Source organism: Chiloscyllium punctatum, chromosome 19 (assembly GCF_047496795.1).
Source record: "Chiloscyllium punctatum isolate Juve2018m chromosome 19, sChiPun1.3, whole genome shotgun sequence".
NCBI classification, from domain to species: Eukaryota; Metazoa; Chordata; class Chondrichthyes; order Orectolobiformes; family Hemiscylliidae; genus Chiloscyllium; species Chiloscyllium punctatum.
In genome coordinates this window covers 71,698,527-71,719,665 of record NC_092757.1, presented here as the reverse complement: position 1 = coordinate 71,719,665, position 21,139 = coordinate 71,698,527, and the positions used below count along the sequence as shown (strand labels likewise).

Genomic DNA, 21,139 nt, shown 5'->3' with positions numbered 1-21,139 from the left:
AAACACCTTTTTCTGGTGAAGTTAATATCAAAGAGTCAAAAACTCCCCTTTTTTTTCAAACAGGAAGATGTATTATTCACACATTCATGGGATGCAGGCATCACTGGCTGGGCCAACACTTATTGCTCATCCCTTATTGCCCAGAGGGCAGTTAAGAATTGACCACATTGCTGTGGGTCTGGAGTCAGATGTAGGCCAGACTAGACAGGATAGAGATTTCTGGAGGCAGTCGAGAGAAGGTGCACTAGGCTGGTCCTGGATTTCAAGGGTTTTTGTTTTTTGTTGAGATACGTTGGGCTTGTACTCATTTTTGGGGGGGTGGAGAAACAAAACCAACTCATTGAAACATTTAAGATTCTTAAACAGCTTGACAGGGTAGATGCTGGCAGGTTGTTTTCTCTTTTTTTTTGGAAGAGTCTAGGAGCAGAGGGCAGAGTAAGGAGTTGCTCAGTTAGGCTAGAGTTGGGGAGGAATTTCTTCTCTTTAAAGGGAAGTGAATCTGGAATTCTTTATGGCAGAGGACTATTGATGCTGGGTCATGTAAGTATATTAAGAATGAGAGAGGCCTGGTTTCCCTTACTGATTAACAATCTGTCTATCTGGAAAAGGCAGCAAAGTGCAGATGAGGATTATTAGATCAACCATGATCTATCTCATTGCCTGACCTGATGGGCTGAATGGCCAGTTACTGCTCCAGTATCTTTCCTGGAAGGGTATTAATGGATCTGATGGGCTGCCATGATAATCAACTGTGATTGCATGGTCACAATTGATCTAATGTTTTATCTTAACTTCTACCTGTGTACCCAGTCCAATAGGTTGGGGTAATGTCTAGTGACATTACCATTATGCCACCACCTTTCCTGGAGAAACTGACCATAAATGCATTCATGCAAAACTGGCATCATGCATTAACAATGTCTATTGACCTATCCATGACCACACTGGGAATTAACTCGAGAAACCTCTTTGCCTCCGCATCTCTCTCATCCTTTAAGACGTTCCTTAAACCCATTCTTTTGACCAAGTGTCACCTCTTTTAATGTCTATGGTTTTTATTTTGATGCACCTGAAAATATATTTCTTCCATAAGGATGCAACACAAATTCAAGTCTGTTAGCAGTTGGTTTTTGCGGCTAAGGGAATCTTTAAATTGCTAAGCTAACGATGTACATATCAGCAATACAAAGAGGGCACTCTTCATCCTGTATTGCAGCAGTTCACAAGTATGTCTGAGTAAGAATTAAGACAGGAAAATGGAGGGAAACTGGGATTGCAGAACTGGTGGTAGTGAATTGTAAGGGGACTGTGTGCTGACTTCATTATAATCTTATTTGATTTTATTTGTGCGCTCACCTTAGCTCTGAATTGAGCAATGCAGAACTCCGATCGATCAGGATTCAGTAAACTGTAATTTAGTGCTGGTGGTATGGGTTTATAGTAGTGTTACCAACCCTTCACAATTGGCTTAGAGTCTCCAGGAATTACAATCTCCAGGACACCGCTCTGTACAACCCTGGGGAAAAACAAAACCCATGGATATTAAAACAGAATAAGTTTATTATCTTATTTAAATATTTCTCTTTACGAAATACAGAAGTGGGAAGAACAGGTAATTGGGCTAATAGTCAAACATCTTACGATTAGATACCCAGTCTTGTTGCTTTCCAGCTAATATAGAAGACAGTGCTGGCTGCTTAAGGCTGGAGCAAGGGGGCAATTCATAGTGAAACCACCAGGAATGACCTTTCAATCAGGGTTGCCCGCTGTCATTTAAAAGCCAGTTGCTGGACAGAGTGAGTAATATTTTCCCCACAATAGGGGAGGATTACTTGCTCTCTCTTTTTGCACTGTTTTTGGGCTATTGCAGTCTTGGTTTAGCATTATCTTTCTAATGTACCTGGTTTAGATATTCTTAAACCAAAAATGCACCCCTGATGCAACTTGAACCTGGGTCTCCTGGCTCAGATATACAGCCACTACCACTGCATCACAAGAGCCCTAATCTACTGTGTTTTCTTTCACATCCAGAAGCACCCTTGGGTACAACTGAAAATTGTTTGGTTTTTTTTCCCATTACTAAATCACATTTTCGTGCCTTATCAACCGCCAGTATGTTGCCATTGTTTCCAGTTGAATAATTTTTATGCAATAATTTACATGCAAAGTGCATTAAGGGCAATACAGATCAACCAATGTGAGAGGGAGGGAATTAAAACAAAATGGATTTGGATGGGGAGATAAAACACTGCATCCCTGCAGTGCCCACTTCTCTCAAGGCACAAATAATATTGGTGAACACTGTACTCCCTCTCCAAGGCTCCCCACCCCCTCGCACCCCAGTCACTGACATAACTCTGCCTGTTTCATTTTTTTTCTCAACCAAAGAATTTGCAAATTGTTATAGGATTCGACCTTCTGTTTCACCGTACCTAATTTCTCGTTTCTGACTCTTTTATTTTTGTTACTTTTGTGTGAGGTGAGTCTGCTTATTTTACTTTCTAATCTGTTTTGCTTTATGTTGAGGTAGCCCCAATTAAAATGCAAATGGCAGTCTTCACAATGTACAGCAAACCTTTTATTAACTGGCACCTATGGAACCATGGATGTGCCAATTGATCAAATATTCCAGATAATCAAAAGGTCCATAAAATCAATGTAAAATCACACATTAAGTAATAGAAAAATAGTGCAGGGGCTGTAAACATCACCATTACACTTTTATTTTCAGCACTAATCACTTAAAAGGCAAAAAGTTGCATTATTATTTAATAAAACTTCCTGGCAGAGGCTCACTCACACCTTCAACTGATTACTCAGACATCGTGGTAGATCACAGTATTTGAGGACAAATTGAATCAACTATTGATATTTTGTGCAATGTTTTGATTATAAGCATATTTACATTGCAGTAGGTAAATTTTTTAATAAACTATATCATTTGCACAGAATGATGCAATACACTTTGTGGAATAGGAGGTATATAATTTTTGCCAGTGCATCAAGAGTACAAGTTCGTAAGATGCCACAAAACAGTTTGCTGTGCATGGAGCTCCTTTTTTCCATTTAGTCAAGAAAATGTTGCAGTATGTATGCTCTATCTAGTACCTACTGGCTGTGAGATCGTGTTTAGTAATGACCAAGGTCAGTGACTGGGAAAAAATGTTCTCTTTATTGAGCGTCCACAGTAGCACAGTTCAAGGCAGCAATGGAATCCAAAGTACTGTTTTACAGTAGCCTCTTTTATACACAGCATTTACATGCATTAAAATTTTGGCACTGTGGTGTTTCATACTTGTATCTATTGTACACAAGTTTGTGAGACATCAATCCAAGGGAGTAGGAGATAATTTAAACACTTGTTAACTGCTGGCTGTTCCTCCTGATGGGATTAGAATGTCTGTCTGGTCTGAGCTTGTCGTAATTTTGTTGTTAAAGTTAGTAATGTTAGTAAAAAAATACTAAACCCAAATGATCTAAATATTTGAGAAATTGAAACCTGTACGAAATAAAAAGTATTGAGGATATTAAACTGATCTCCTGCAGCTGGGCCATGAGATTTCCTTTACTATTGCTGGTTTTGACAGTTCTTTCACGTTTATTCACAGTTTCATGGAGGTGCTGTTTTGATAGTAAGTTTCCAAAATGGGGTAGAGGCCTTATTTGATATGTATTTGGAAGGTACATACTAGTGTAGAAAAGTTCTTAATGTTCTGCAAACTACTCAGATCCTGAGAGATGTTTACTAAGGACTCATTAATATTATAATCTTTCCATAGTCTTCGGTGAATTCTGGAGACACGATGGCAGCAGGGGCATTGTTCTGAGTAGGTTACAGCATTAATGCCTATTCAGGGGTAGCCTTTGATACAGAAATAGGACTTAACAGTGCTTGCAGCAATGGGCTGATAAGAATTGAAAGGTGAAAGGAAACAGTATTGGGTTGTCAGCCGAGGAAGGGATGTTTAGTTTAGTTTATCTTGTAAGAGTAAAATGTACTGCAAAAAACAATTTAAAAAAAAAAAAAATGAGTGAATGGAAATGCAGTTTAGTAAACATTAGTGTGCTTATGAATTAGTAAAGAGTTATGAATTAAAGAGTTATGAATAGAAACTCAGTATAGTAAACATTAGAGGGCTTGAGTGAGTTTGTAAAGAGAATCATAATACAATATCTCACATGGCAGTCTGACCAAACTGGGGCTCTGCATTTTTTTTTGTCATAGTTGCCCTCCAGACTGGGCACCATTACTCTGGCTACCCCAACCCAAATTTCAATTTTAGCCCTCCACCAAGGATAATCTGCTCAATATTGGAAGGAGCAGAATTGTATGTTCCTCTGGGATGCATCATTTTCCACTCAACCTACCAGCTGAATCTTAATGTAGCCTTTCATAGGAACAAACGGGCAACTGGCTAATCATTCCACTAGCCAACTATCAGAATTCTGTTATGTTAGTAAATCTAGCTCAGAATCTTGAGATATGAGGAAATGTGCTCCTAACTGAAAAGCTATGTACACTTGGTTTCAGTAGAACTGAGGGAATGATGAAAAAGTTATAGATAATTTGAACATCCCTGCAGCATGACTGCTCCTGTTAATTCAAACACAGAATGAAAAGGAACCATGGCAACAAATGGACAGCTCAAAGCACTCCTGGACAAAGCAAGGCCAAATGGATTGAAGCTGAAACCGGGAAAGCTTTGAGAAAGAGTTAGCAATAGCAGCTACATCTCCAGAAATGACCCCATTGCAGTGAAACATGTACTATAGCATCAGAAGAATGAGACAAAAAGGCATGTTAGAACCTCAAAGTTAAACACGTCAGTAAGTTTAAAGAAAATAATGAGCTTCTATTTATCAATTGTTGTTCACATTCTCCGATTAGTCAAGAGAATTTTGCAACCAGTGATTTTGTTTTTAAAATGCAGCTGCAGTGAAGGAAGTAAATGAGCTGACCATTTTGTACATTTCTGTCATTAAGGAAGGAGATGCTGATAAAGGCATGGGTGACAGAGGAGGAAACACAGTCACTAGACGGCTCCTAGGTACTGGAACATTGCATTGGACGCTTGATAGAGGAGATGGAAAATGACAGATGTGTATCTGTGGGCCAGACATATGTTTAAAGGACAGTGTAAGCAGACAGCAATTGAGGTTAAACCAGGAGTCAAACCACATTGACCTGAAGCAGAGCCACAAGGAGTTCATTGACCTCACATGTGGTCATGTTTATCATCAGTTGCCATATCTGACCAACTGGATCACAGGCCTCAGACTCTAGTCAATTCACTACATCCCTTTCACTCAACAACTAACGATCTCTAACATTCATCACTGAGGCTATGTTCCATTGACAGGATTGAAAATATCAAGAGTGACATTCACAGGTGAAAGTGTCCTCATGCGTCCTCCTCCTCCTCCTCCTCCTCCTCCTCCTCCTCCTCCCCCCCTTCCCCATCATCCCAAACCCCTCATTTGTAAATTGCAGATGTTTCTAAAATGAAGCTGTCTGTTATTTTAAATCCTCATCCTAATGAAACCGTAATCCCTATCCTTCCATATAGCCGAGAGTGCAACCTGCTCATAGAATGCAGCCCCTCAAGCTGTAGCATCACTCCAGACCATAGCTGGTCATTTGACCTCAGCATGGTTTCCCTGCACTATCCCCCTTTACCTCTAGCATCAGTATTGAGAAATCTATTGATCTCTGTCTTGAACATATTGGTCAACTTGGCATTCACAGCCCTCTGGGTTGTAAACTTCCAAAGATTCACTACCCAATGGGTGAAGAAATTACTCCTTATTCTAGAATACACATTCAGAGGAAACATTCTTTCTTCACCTACTCTCGAGCCCTTTTAAGATCTTGTAAGTTTCTAAATTCTAGGAAATGCAGACTGTGTCTCCTCCATCTCTTCCAAATGGACAGCCTTGCTTCCCAGGAAGTAGAATAGTTAATTTTGACTGCAGCGTATAGAAACCCTACAGTGTGGAAATAGGCCATTTGAGCCATCGAGTCCACACTGACCCTCTGAAGAATGCCTCTGACCCTGCACTTCCCTCTACGTTAAGTCTGTCCCTCCCCCTTACATAATAGGACCAGAAGTACTCCAAGTACAATCGAGAAAAGGTTCTATATAATTGAAGCAAGACATTCTTATTCAGATCCTCACAAAGGCCAGTAAAACATTTGCCTTCCTGGTTACTTACTGTACTTGCATGGTAGCTTGCAGTGACCTATGAACAAGGACGCCCAGGTTCTTTTGGACATTCATATTTTCCAATCTCTCACCATTTAAGAAATAGTCCACATTGCTGGCCCTCCTAACAAAGTGGATAACCTCACGTATATCCACTTCATATTCCATCTGCCATGCTCTTGTCCAATTGCTTAGCTTGCCCAAATGTTTTGAAGCCTATCTGTATCATCCTCACAATGCACATTGCCTCATAGTTTTATGTTACCTGCAAGTTTGAAAATATCAGACTTGGTCCTTCTGTGTGGGTTTAGAGCCACTCCTGAGAGTTTGAGTTCAAGACAGATTGGTCAAGGAGAAGCCAAGTTCATCAACTGTCTTCATGCTTAAGTTTCTGTAGAATGTTGTTTATTGCATGTTAACATTATTTATACTTGCTCCATAAACTGAAGTACACCAGATTCAGAACTTACGGTTAATAGACTTTTTCTATATTTTAACAGTTTACAATTTTATCTAGTTAAGCTGCCCATACTGTGGTATTTATACCCTGTGAGAAGTTGTTCTGTGACATCATTGTAAGGCTATTACAGGGTCCTAAATTTTTTTACACTGTAATCCCCATCTCCACATCATTGATATAGGGTCCTAAACTCTGATCCTTCTGGTACCCCACTGGTCACAAATGGCCGAGCTGAGAATGACCCACTTATTCTGACTCTATTTACTTCTTTTTGCCTTAATCAGTCCTCAATCCATGACAATATTGTAGCTCCTTAGCTTCGCGCTCTAATGTTGTATACTTGTTATTAGCCTTTTGAAAATCTAAGTATACCACTTATCTAAGTTCCCAATTATTTATTCTCACAGTAACATTCCCAAAATCTCTAACTTACTTTGACTAAAGAAGAAGTAATCATACTTAACAATGTTGACTCTGTCCAATCAGATCATTATTTCCTCTGTGTTCACTGATCATATCCTTCACAATAGATTCTAGTATTTTGACATTCAGGAAAAATACCATGCTAATAGAAACACAACAATGCAACTCTATTCCAGACATGAAGCAAAGGGTTCAGATGCAAATCTACTAAGACTGAATCTGCAGCTGGTGTGATACTGGGTTAGGACCAGGGATGGGGAAAAAATAATGCTGATACCAGCTCACCAAAGAGTGAAGTGACACATGGCTTCCACCACAGATGTCTCAAATAAGGACTTTGGGCAGCCAACAGGAATATGTTGGTCGAAGTGAGCAAAGAACCTTGTTACATCCTCCAAATTCAACTGTGATCTGCCCCACAAAGTTAGCAAGTAATGCTGCTGCAAATACTGGGGTAGCCCTGCATTGGAGAAGCGAAGGCAGTCTGTGAGAAAGTGCCAAGGGTGATTGGTGTACCCTTATGTATGGCATATTTTGATTTCTAATATTGCTTTGAAATGTTTGTCATGTGTTGTCATTTTTGCAATTGCAACCAACTGCAATGGTCAGTGACGGAGGTAAACAATGGTCAGGTACTGTTGATGAAAGAGGTATCAGACTTGCATTTAACAATATCAAAGTTGGATGAGTTCTTCCCAGAGAGCTTCGGCTAAGAAATTCTGACTAAAATGCATCTGTTCCTCTTCATTTTCTACCCCTTGCTGCCTGCTGTAAATTTGGTGACCAAGACTGTCAGCTCATGATGGCTCAATGCATCACACAGCAGACCACCACAAAGTTTGAACCCTGCTCAGCCAAGTACTAAAGTTTTTTTCTCCAGATCACAACAGGCATTAGAATTGGTGCATTGACACAGCTATGGTCCATTCTTCCACTTTTTTCTTTGTGGAAACATAGTACGTGAAAGCTACAGCTGAAATTTTGGAATGCTAAAGGCAGATTTAGCATTCAAAACACAGTTAGTAATATGTCCAATTTCTTGCTCGCAATCATGACCTAACATCCAAAAAGAACACAGCAATTCTTCACCATTACTGTCAGCTGAGGCAATGCTTTAAAGTCCCTTAAATGGGATTTTAAGCTATAGCCTTCTGTTGTAAAGTTCTATCACTAATCCAACTACAAGCAGTAATGCTGATAAAAGAGAACGGCTAACGTTGATGATTCAAAACCAAGAAAGAATATGTGGGGAAATTTGCAAGAGGCCTGCCAGCACTTGGAAAGGAGAGAACATTTGAAAGGGTTTGGAAATCTTTATGAAACTTCGGGATACCCATAGTTCTCCCCTCCTCAGTTCTTATTACTAAAATCTGTGTACAAGTTGTTAAGGAAAAAACAGAGCTGTAGCTGAGACTATTCCAGATTGCTGTCAATATAGGTGTTTCATTCACAGCCATGAAGCGATCCCTATTTTAATTCTCACTGAAACAAATGATTGAAGGTGAAGGCCTGATAAAGCAACATGAGTTTTCACTGGTAATTATTTATGCTAGCTTATATATGGGCAGAATTAAACTTAAGAACCAGAGTTGTAGTATAATCAATGAAACTTCGTAACATTCAAATGAACAAACAAAAATGTTTAACACATTTCATACCCTGTGAGCTGACATATGGACAAAAGCAAAACACCATAGCTATTGGAAATCTGAACTTAGAAGAGAAAATATTAGAAGCATTCAACAGGTCATGCAGTATCTATGGAGTGAGAAACAGCTGATGTTTCAGGTCAATTACCTTTCATCTGAATAGTATTCATACACATGCACTGTATCAACATCAGTTTATATCAGTTCAATATCAGCCATGGCTTAGTAGTTTCAGTTTTGCTGTGAAGTTTGGGAATTCAAGCTGTTCTCTGGACACTGGACCACAGAAATCTTGGCTGATACCTAATACAGTGTTAGAGAGTGTTGCATTGTTGTAGGTCAAGAGTGGGGTGCTGAAAGAGCACAGCAAGTCGGGCAGCATCCAAGGGGCAGGAGAATTGATGTTTTGGGCATAAGCTCATCATCATATCTTCCTGATCTGGTCGAAATGTTGATTCTCCTGCTCCTCGGATGCTTCCTGACCTGCTGTGTTTTTCCAGCATCCCACTCTTGACTCTGATCTATAGCATCTGTAATCCTCACTTTGTCCTGCATTGTTGTAGGTGCCATCTTTCACAGGTGATGCTAAACTGAGGCCCAGTCTGTTTTCTCAGATGGATGTTCAAGATCCCATGGCACTATTTGAAAGAAGAGCAGGGAAGATATTCCTTGTGTCATGGCCAATATCTACTGAAACCAGATTATCTAGTCATTATCACATTGCTATTGTGGGTATTTGTTCTGCAATAGATTAACTGCTGTGTAGTCTTCAATACAAGAAGGACCATAATTTTAAAATGCTTAATTGCTGTAAAGCATTGGGACAGTCTGAGATTCTCCTAATTTCTTAATGTCCAGACAGAATAATTTTTCTTCACCACTTCCTATTAATGTTATCTTCATTACTTAATCAATCAATTGCTCGAGACTGAACTGGTTTTACAATCCCAGTCATAGTCATAGTATCATACCGCACAGAAACAGATCCTTGAAGCCAACCAGTCTGTGCTGACCGTAATTCCAAACTAAACTAGTCCCATTGCCTGCTCCTGGCCAATATCCCTCCACACCTTTCCTAAACATGTCTTTTAAACATTGTAATTGAACCCACATCCATCACTTCCTCAGGAAGTTCATTCCACATGTGAACACGCTGTGTAAAACATTTGCCTCTCATGTCTTTTTTTAAAATCTCTCTCTGCTCACCTTAAAAATAATTTTATTCAGATGATTCAGCAGAAGACTTGCCTGAGTTTAAAAAAAGACTGAAGCAAAACTCTGAATACTGAAAAGTTGAATATTTTAGACTGTTGTAGTCACGTGACCATGGGCCCAAACTTGGACTGTCTAAATTGACCCAGGGGTGGAAAAATCAGACCTAATAGAAAATTGGCCAAAACTAAATTAGACAGTGGGCAGCAGCTATTGGCCACATAAAACAATGGAAACCTCAAAGAAGTCACAAAGGTCCAGGGGAGCCAGTTATGACCAGTGTGAGGATTGTGTATTGGAGGAGTATTGATCAGACTTTCTGGCACCTTGACTTCCAGCCAGAGCCTGAGTATGTGCACTTCCCTAGCACAGCAACAATGAAAGTGTTGGCATGATCCTGTTAGATGCTTTGAACCCACTTCATAACCTCGTTGGCCAAGATCCACAGACCATTCAGGAAAGCCTGGGATGAGGCAGGGTGGAGTTGGTGGGGGGGGGGGGGGGCGGGAAGTGTGGAGTGTGAGGGCAGGAGAAATAAAAGCACACACCTAGAAGCTACCCCTTCAGTGAGGACTTGTAGTGAGTCTTGTGGCAGAAGACAGTGTGGCAATCCAAGAAGTCCCAGAAGAAGATCCACCCTGACCTACATGACCCACCTTTGTGGAAGAGAGCCACCCACATTGGGGAGGAAGGAGGTTCCAATGGCACAGCTCAGGTGCGTGGATTAGTGTGGACGAGATCATTTTGCAGACAGATAGAGCTAGATAAAGTATAAATATTGTGGGAATTTGGGAAATACACACGTAGTGTTTTATTAAAAATTAAGTTGAATCGCAAACTGTATTCTGGGTCCCTTTGTCCACCTCATTGACTTCCTTTATACAAAAAACAAATGTCCATTTTAGGTCATGGGTCAATGTTGCTAAGGTCTCCTTCACTCAGACAGGGAGGATCAACCATGCTCTGGGTGTTGCAATCTCTTTCCTTTGCAGTGTCATCTCCCTGTCTCTCTCTCTTTAATACATTTAAAAAATAACAGATGTGCCATTAATTCTGCCTTTAAGTGAAATTTATTTTTAGATTCTTCAACTGGGATTTTCTGTCACTAGATTCTTGACTTTATCCTCATCTTTTTCACACCTGTTGGATGTCCTTTTGGAAAATGAGTGAGCCTTCTTGCAGTGTTTTTATTAACACTACCTTCTGTTTGCAGTGGTGCCTACAGAAATCCTGCTGACACTAGCCTCCAGGATGCATCAGGTTTGTTCAGTGCATCTGCTTTAGCTTTTAGGAGTAGAATATCATTTTAACCCTACAGTCCAAAATCTAAACTGCAATGCACAGCTATTAATATTTTCTGCAAATAGTCCAGCTATCTCTTGATTTAGTTGATCTCTGAACAATGACTTTACTGTTTATCTTTTGACTGCCTTCATTTTGAAATTTAGGTAGAGAAGAGAACTTTCTTTTCACGTTCCATCTTTAAAATGAACCTGTGTGGCATGATTCTCCCCAGTCAGTATAGCTAATCACTACCAACGCAAAATCTGATTTAAATATTTTATTCCTTCAAAAAAGCATGAGAGGAAGGTGGGAACAATTTAGAATTTAATAAAGTACTTTTGAAAATTATCTGATTAATAATATTTTACTATAAAAATCTACAATTAAGAAACCTCCAGTGGGTCCGCCAGATAAAAATGACAGATGTGCCATAATTCTGCCTTTTAGTGCAATTTATTTTTGGATTCTTTAGTTGGGATTTTCTGTCTTTTGATTCTTGACTCTATCCTCGCCCTTTTTCACACACTTAGATACCCTTTTGAAAATTGAGTGATTCTGAAAACATCTGTCCACTTTTTGGGGCAGGTATATTGAATTGAAATTTAAATATCTGCACTATATCAGCTGATATACTGACTTGTATTTGATCCGTGGCTTCATATCAATGTATGCATTGAATCTCACCAGTCAGTTCTGAAGGAAAGCCACTGGGTATATCAATGTAATGGACTGCTGTCTTGTGTATTAACCACCCCATCCCTTACCACCACCACTTGGTCTAAATTCAAATTATAAATCAAGAAGGAGATATAGGACACCGAAATAATGGAAAGATGCCCTTTACTGAAAGGTAAAAGCTTATCAGAAAAATTCAAACTGAGAAAGATAAAAGAAAAATACTTCTCTGACAAATATGAATGTATAGTGAGGGTCAGTCAGCTCAGTTGGCTAGATGAAAATGAGGATTGCAGATGCTGGAGATCAGAGTCAAGATTAGAGTGGTGCTGGAAAAGCACAGCAGTTCAGGCAGCATCTGAGAAGCAGGAAAATTGACATTTTTGGCAAAAGCCCTTCATCAGGATGCGATTTTCCTGCTCCTCAGTTGGTTAGATGGCTAGAAAATAGTGCAGAATGATCTCCATCTCTATTGTATTCATGATAGTGCATGGAGGACTATATATCTACCTGCCAATGTATAAACAGTGTCTTTAAAGATGCTGTAGTCTACCTAGCCTGTAATATACAATTATAATATGAAATAAAATGAGCTTTCCATTCTTAATTTGAGGGAGAAACAGATGGTACAAAGATGTTTCAATGATACAGGTTAGATGAATAGGCATAAGTTGGGAGATAAAGTATAATAGAGAAATCTGAGGTCGCTTAATTTCATCTCCATCTGTAATAAAGAACACGGTTGTAATTGTAAAGTCAATTAAGTGAAGGTTCACTAGATCAGTTCTTGGAATGAGAAGGTTGTCCTATGAGTAAACTGGGTCTTTACTATTTGGAGATTAGAAAGGTGAAAGGTAATCTCATTCAAACCTATCGGATTCTGAAGGGATGTACCGTGGTAGATACTGAAAAATTATTTGTCCTGGCTGGGGAAATCTAGAAAAGGGGTTGATTAGTTAGGAATGAAACAAAGAAGACTCTTCATTTTGGAATGATACACCACTGAGAGATGCAGATACTCTATCATGAATATACTCAGGGATGGGATAGACAGAATTTTCTGTGCTCATGAAATTGAGGGGATGAGGCAGCAGGTGGGAAAGTGGAGTTGAGCAAAAGATGAGCTACAATCATACTGAATAGCAGAACAGACTAGAGGACCGTTTAATCTACTCCTCCTAAATTTATGAGATAATAGGTATCATTTTAGGGAAGAGGAACAATTAGTTTCCCTCTATTTTTAAAGTGCATTTCAGTCTTTCAGTGCATTAGTCAGGGGTAAATTTACAGTAATAGGATAGGGGAACGGTTACTCTTCGGCAGGTTGGTATGGACTTGTTGAGCCGAAGGGCCTGTTTCCACACTGTAGGGATTATATTCTACTCATCCCTGAGTCACAACACCACCATTTTGTGTATTAAATGTAGCCAGATCATAAATGCATTCATGAAACTGTGGTCTGTTCTGTTCAACCTCCACAAACTGCTTGAGAGTTAATTGAGGCAATTCTTTTTCTGACTCTTCCTTTTTTGAAAAGTGTGATCTTGTTATCATTTCCACTAATATGATGCAGAGCGGAAGTTACAAATCAACCCCCTTCTGAGCCAAAGTGCATTACAGAACCCAAAAGATATCAATTGAAAGGAAGTGATGCCTTTAATTTTATTTGAGTGATACTTCGCTATACATTACTGTGGAAATGCAAGAATTTTAATTAGGAGCAGGAATAGACCACTTGGCTAATTGTGTTTGCTCTGCCATTCAAGATCACAGCTGATCTGATTACTCCACATTTCCACCTACCAGACGACCTTTCACTCCACCCTTACTTAATCAGAACCTCACTCCCTCTGCATTAAAAATATTCAAGGACTTGCTTCCACTGCCATATGAAGAGGAGAGTTCCAAAAGCATGACCCCCGTATGAGAAATGAATTGTCCTTTTCTCAAAATGGGAACACCCACTTTTTAAACTGTGGGCCCGTCGATGCTCTCACATGAAGAAACATATTTTCCATGTTCTCCCTGTCAAGACCCTTCATGAATTTCTATGTTTCAAATGAAAAGGAAATGTTAACTTCAGTTACACTACAAAGAGGAATATATATCTGTAAAGTTATTGTTATTTCATGGTGTGTAAATCATTCAGAATAGTTCAGTTTTAACATGTGTTACTGCAAACAAGCTGTGAAATAATTGCAGGTCTGCTTACTGGAAGAACATAAAGCTGAACAGTAGTAAGAACAAATTCTCTCTCTTTCTCTTTAGGTTTCTACTTTTGGACTTATTCATCTTCCTCATTAATCCTTTGGTCAGGCCTCACCATGCATTGGTTAACCACCTGCCAGAAAGGAGAGCACTCTACCATGGAAGCTGTATTTTTTCAGTGTTTGGAAAAGTCACACATTTACATGTGGTGATGTGTGCTGCTCCATTGATGCTGATCAAGGAAAAAGAAGCACAAGCTTAACAAAATGCAGTGTTTTAAAGCCCTCAAAAGGATGGAATGATTGCCAGCCTCAGAGTCTAACAGTGCTTAAGGTGGAAGCTAGGGGGAAAGGGCATGGCCAAACCCTTTGTTCGAGTACAGAGATTTCTCCGGTGGACACCCATACTTTTCGTTTTCCTCATTGTGGCCTACCTGATGGCTGGCAGCCTACTGCTACTGCAGCGATCAGGGTTTTCCATACAGCTAGGCCCACGTGGTGTCTCCAACAGTCAGCCAACATCTGCCACAACTATCCTAGACAAAGCTATTTCTGATCCTGAAACAGCATACAGCCTGAAGTACAAATCCAAAATGCCAGTTAGCATGCAGATGTGGGACGAGCCAGTTATGAATAGGAAATTTGGACCACGTTGGCTGATATCAGGACATCCTGAAATTGGTCATTTGAGAAGGAGGTGGTTTAACAGCTTTGTGAAGGAACAAGAGCCAAGGCAAAGACTGGAGATTGGAACAGTAAAGAAAACAATTGGAAGTAAAGGTAACAATCATGTACAACTATTTTGTTTACTTTTTGTTATTTGTGTGACTGTTTTAACAGACCAAACATATGTTCTTTTTTTATTGCTTCCCATTTTGTGTCACGTTCCTTTTACTTCGACAAGAAGCAGCACTGAAATGTGAGCTTTAAAGTGGTATTGATGACATGGTAAATAAAAACAAAAAGAACTGCAATTGCCATAAATCAGAAACAGAAACAGAAATTGTTAGAAAAGCTCAGCCAGTCTGGCAGTGTCTGTGGAGTGAAATCAGAGTTAATGCTTTGGGTTGACCCATTCTCGGAAGATGTGGCACTTGTAGAATGTAGGGAAGTGGTGTTCAGTATAGTAACTGGGAATCTAGATGTTGTAAATTGCAATTTAGTTAACAAATGAACACGAAGTAATCGACACCATAACTTGTTATGTGATCTCAACACTTTTTTATACTTGTATGGGGATTGCATATGTACTTTAAACTTTGTCTGCATTTGTAAAATGCCTCTTTTTTTCCATCATTGCATGTACTTTGCTCCCTTGATTATTGTTGTCATGCCTGAAAGTAGGCTTTATTTCACACAAACAGTGACTCCACATTAATAGACTAGCTGTTGATATTGCATATTGGAGAATGAATTACCAGTAGGGGTAACCAGGGCTGAGAATCTAAACTCATTAAGGAAATGGCAAGGATAGTTTTTATCTTCAGTACTGGCTGCTAAGCTGGTGCGCCAGCCTCTGCCCGATTATTTATTTCAAATTTCCTCCTGTTAAGATTAAGTGAGATAAAAATTGGTAGGTTTTAAAATGGGTGAGTGATCTGCTCTGCCAAGTTATCAACCAGAGTGAAGGTAACAATCATGCCTTGGAGATGTTCATAGCGTGGGACCCATGAAAGTAAATAATTGAAATCGCAATGGGTCCTCTTCATCTGAAAATACCTCAGGATCTTTTGAACGACTGGGATAAGTGAGAAGATTGGAGAAGGTCAATGAGGGCAATGACTAAATTACTTCCTTACACCACACTGAGGAAGAGGTTATTTGGCCTAATTATTGATTCTGAATTTATTCAACAGGGAATAAAATGTTTCGAATTTGCTTTTGACTTGCCTGGTTAGTCGTCATTGCTGACGAACAGACATTGCCGTGAGTGAAACAGTTTTCTTGTTTTCAGGGTGTGTTTTGTCCTGCTGTACAAGCTGTCTGCTTACATTTTTCCCCACAGGAAAATGAGCTGCAGCTGTCAGCCAGAGAGAGAGAGAGAGAGTAACGTTAGCTACATTTCCCCATGACTGCCCCTGATGTGACTTCATTGTTGGTTGACAGGAAGCAGCATTGCTATGGGGGTGTGACAAATGATGCCAGTTTTTCTCTCTCCTCATGTGGAGTGCCCTAGTAGCACAGGACTCCAGTAAGTGGCCTGGGCAAGAACTGTAACAAACAGAACCCTAACTAAAGGATTTTTTCAAAGTCATATCATTCTAATCCAAACTCCCTGGTACTTCTGTGCCACTGGGTTATAAATGAAGTGTTAAGTACATTTGACAGGTGTATGCCTTCAAGTTTAATGGACTGTTTCTCTTTTTCTTGTTCTAGCCAATTATGAAAGGTTTCAGACTTTTTTTTTCCTTTGTGGTCTCGTACAGTTTAAAAAGAAGCAAGCACTTACACTTGTCTATTTTTAAAATTACTGTACGTACTTTGGTAAAAGTTGATTTTGTCCACAGATTTCTCCTATGGGTACATTCTCCTAGGCCCAGAGCTTACTAGGCCTGGAGGCAGGAAGTGAACTGAATTAGTTGCAATTGTGGCTGACTTACCAAACATAACCTAATAAAGTTCTAGGTGGGTAAGCCCAAGTCCAGCTGTCCTGCTCTGCCATCGATTATTGAGCACTTGAGGGACTCATCCGACGTAAACTGCAGTGAATTCAACTTCAGGAAAAGAATCGACAAACCAGACTGATAAATATTGCATTCAAACTGTCAGGGGATGTCTGTGGATGGATTGGGGTGGAGTGGGGTGTGGGACAAGGGGCTGTCCCTCAGTCAATTTGTACACAAGTGGACCTAGGGGAGATGGGCAGCTGATGAGAAACATTTTCGTCTCTCGTTTATAGACCCCTGCCCAACCTCTCTGCTTCTCACTCAGGCCAGTAATCTGGGAAACGATCCAGGAAAAAAAAAACAGAAAGTCATGAAATTCTACTTTCTTTAAAAAAAAATCATGGATGTGGGCATTGCTGACTGAACCAGCGTTTATTTCACGTCCGTAGATGAGAAGATGGTAGTGAGCTGTCGTCTTGAAATGCTGCAGTCCACCTGCTGTGGGTAGACCCACGATAGTATTAGGGAGGCAATTTCAGGAGTTTGACCCCAATGATCCTAAAGGAATGGTGACACATTTCCACGGCAGGATAGTAGCTAGCTTTAAGGGAACATGCAGCGGGTGGTATGCCCCATTTTAACTATTGGTCTTGCCCTTCCAGTTTGAAGTGGGCTTTGGTTTTGAAGGTAGTGAATAAGGAGTTTTGATGAATTTCTGCAGTGCATCTTGTAGACAGTTCACCCTGTTGTTATTGAGCATTGCGGTATTAACAGGTTGGATGAAAATATCTATACTATTTGAGTTATAACAATCTGAACATTTTATTGTACTTAATGAAAATAATTGAAGATCCTTTATTGCAAAGGTCTGAAAGAGCAATACCTGCTTTATCCTCAGTTGTAGATTTTTAATCTGTTCATTCAATGCAGTGGTATAAGCTATGTAATACATGCAGGCTAACTGCAGTCCTTATAAACCTACTGCTCCAGCCCTTGGACTGAAACCAATCTGATCTAATTGGAAGCCAACCAACCTTACAGTCTATGCTTCAGTAGTGTTTGACATAGTGAAATGATTTGATTTCTCCACTGCACTAAAACCTCTCCTGTTTGAGTCCACTCCAGTTGCTCCGACCCAGGCCTGTTCTTACAAAGATTGTCCTCCCACAAGCCTGCTTCTGCCCCCAAGACTGTTTGTGTTGTTCCTGTGCCAGCCACTGCTCACCGTGTCCATTTCAATTGCTCCTGTGCAATTCATGACTTTTTCATCGTGCCTCAACCATAGGTCACTCTGCCTTCATACAACAATTTGTCATGCACCAATTTTAATTATTAAGCTCAAGCATCTAATGCTCTCTAATATACCTCTATGCGATGTCAGCAGTGACTCCTGTGCTTTATATTAATGCGAAATAGCTTAAAACGTTATGAAGTAACAAGCTTGTTGGAAGGAGAAACCCAATAGCTGTTTCACAGGTGAAACAGAAATATAAATTGTCCGTCCTGAGTATTCGTTTTTTGCTGAAATCCTAATAATAATCTTTCTGCCTGAATTTGCACTGTTTTCATGTCCTGAGCCTGATGATCTGTGGGAGTCATCCACTTGCATTATCTTACTGGGTGTGAAGTAAAGTTAACTACTCCCTTACTCTGGAGGGTTTGGGTTATATGGAGAGGTTGGATAAGAATGGCAAGTGTCGTTCTCCTAGGTCAGGGGAGTTCAAGATTACAGGACATACTTTTAAGGTGAGAGGAGAAAGATTTAAAAGGGACACAAGGGACAACTTTTTCACACAGGGTGGTTCATATGTAGAATGAACTGATAGAGGAAGTAATAGCAGCAGGTACAGTTACAACAGGTGCATGAATAGGAAAGATTTAAAGGGATATGGGTCAAATGTTGGCAAAAAGGACTAGATTAGCTTTGGAAACTGGGTTAGCATGGACCAGTTGGATTGAAGAGTCTATTTCCGTGCTGCATGACTCTCTGAATCTATGCCTTTATATTGTTACTTAACATAAGGAGCGATGACATCACACAGCGTGGAGCTGGAGCCTGAATGTGTAGGGTTCAGGAAGATGTCCTTTTGTTACCATCCATCATATACAGTTATGTTTAATAAAGCCTGTTAATGTCCCCTTACAAGAATGTGGACCTGGTATTGCTGCATAATAACAGATGGTGCCCATGGAACTGGAGGCAAATGGCACCTAATGCAAAGCCCATAGGCAGCACAGTGTTTCAGCTGAAGGACAAGGCCAGGCCAGCGATCAGACCATAGAAGTACCTAAAGAGAAACACCACACTGGCAGGATCCAGTCAGCAGCAGGATACAGAGAGCAACAGGCTATATGGTCCGTCTGGCTGCCAAACTGTAGAGAGGAAAATGTGATGCAAAAACTGAAAAAGCACAGCAACAGAGAAAATAGCACACAATGGGAATAATAATCAGTCAGCTGTAGTGAGTACTAAATTTCTGTAAATCAGAAAGCTTTACAGAAAATGATAACCTGCACGAAAGAGGTGACCTGTACAACACTATTAAAGGACAGGAAAGAAAAGAAACATTCTGGTCACATTAGTCCTTATGGCAAGAATTCAGATGATGAGAAAAGCTTTTCCTTTATCAGATTAATGGTTAAAAGGAGTATCCAACAGTTTACTACTCACTGCCACCTTAGCACAATCTTAGACTGTTGTGAGGTTAAGAGGCCATCCAATAATTGAAAACTAGCAAGTCCACTATTGCAGATGGAATCCCTGCTGAAATATTTTTGCACACCATAGATGTCAAGTAATGATTGCTTCCAATAAGTGAGAATCTAACCATCCCTACTCGATGGTCATTGACATCACCGAATCCCCTACTGACAACATTGTGGGATTACCTTTGACCAGAAACAGAACTGGGCTAACCATATAAATACTTAAGCTACAAGACCAGGGATTTCAGAGAGCTTGGAATTTTTTGGCAAGTAATATATCTTCTGACTCCTCAATACCTGTCTACAAGACACATCAAGAGTGCAATAGAATATTTTCCATTTGCCTGGATAGGTGCAGTTCCAACAACACTCAAGAAGTTAGACATCATCTAGGATAAAGTAGCCTACTTGATTGGGACACCCTATCCGAAACCTTCCAAGTTCACTTACTTTTTCATCAATGCAGAGCAAACTGTTTGTACCAGCTACAGAATGCACTGCATTAACTCACCAATATTGCTCAATGGTAGCTTCCAACACTCTACCATCTTGAAGAATGGGGGCAACAGATACATGAGAACATCACTATCTGCAAGTTCCAGTTTGAGCCACATAACTTCCTGACTTGGAATTATGTAGCTGTTTCTTCACTGTTGCTGGATCAAAATCCGGGAATTCCCTCTCCAAACAGCACTGCTGATTCTACATATGCCTCAAGGACATGCAGTGGTTCAAGAAAGCAACTCGCTGCAACCATCTGAAGGATAATTAAGGATGGGTAATAAATGCTAGCCCAGCCAACAATACCCGAATATGAGTAAACCCCTTCCAGCAATAAAGGATTCGTGTGAAGATCTGATTTATTAATTCCCAAGCTTTATCCTTTTAGGACAAAACAAAGGAGAACTAAGTAACTGATAAATGACGGGGAAAGAGAATGTGAGTGCAAGCTAGCAGGAAACATAAATGCAGACTGTAAAATATTCTATCAATTTTTGAGATAGAAAGACATAGCTAGCACAAGTCTGGACCCATTATAGGAAGGATAGTAGAATATTTAATGAAAAACTGAGAAATGGCAGACAAATTGAACAATTACTTTGCACTTATTTTCGTAACAGAAAATACAGACAATCTCCCAGAAACACTTGGCAGCCAAGGAGTTGTGCGATCATGGATAAATATTAGTGAAAAGAAAGAAAATGAAAAATAGCTGAAATGAGGGTTGATAATTTTTTTGAACTAGATGAGTTTCATCCCAGAGCATTGAAGGAAATAGTTACAGAGGTAATAGATGCATTTTTCATAATTCTATACATTCTGGATAAGTTACTGCTAATTTGAAAATGGAAACTGTAAACCTTTTATTTGAAGAGAGAAAGAGGGAGAATGGAGATGTCAGTTGCAGGAAAGAAATTGGAATCAATTATAAGGAATGTAATAACTGTAACTGGCCATTAAACCATCTCCTAACCCGTTGCCACAATTTTGGAACAGTTTAGTCCATTGAGTCAAATTATTTTATACCAGCAGCATTGTAAAAGTAATTATTTTGCATAAAACATTCATAATTGACCAGCTAAAATTAACAGTCTTGTAATTATTGGATGATGCTATCAATTTTATTAATAGCACTAACCTACCAGTTTGAGGTACAATCTGTTGGAGCGAGCATGCTAGGCAGAAGGCTGTCAGAGTTAGTGCTGTCAAACAA

The 21,139-nt window shown here is 39.7% G+C and overlaps 1 protein-coding gene across 8 annotated transcripts in view; it reads left to right on the top strand.

Moving 5' to 3' along the window:
• LOC140491464 (sialate:O-sulfotransferase 1-like) overlaps positions 1-21,139 on the top strand; it is a 163,733-nt gene that overhangs the window by 54,679 nt on the left and 87,915 nt on the right. For 6 of the 8 annotated variants that reach the window (XM_072589646.1, XM_072589648.1, XM_072589651.1 and 3 more), the window contains one exon: positions 14,175-14,893. In XM_072589646.1, coding sequence (XP_072445747.1) covers positions 14,470-14,893 — 424 coding nt within the window. In that variant the 5' untranslated portion in view covers positions 14,175-14,469. Of the gene's footprint in view, positions 1-11,160; positions 11,208-14,174; positions 14,894-21,139 lie in introns of all 8 variants that reach the window. The other 2 variants (XM_072589649.1, XM_072589652.1) reach the window with 1 other exon arrangement.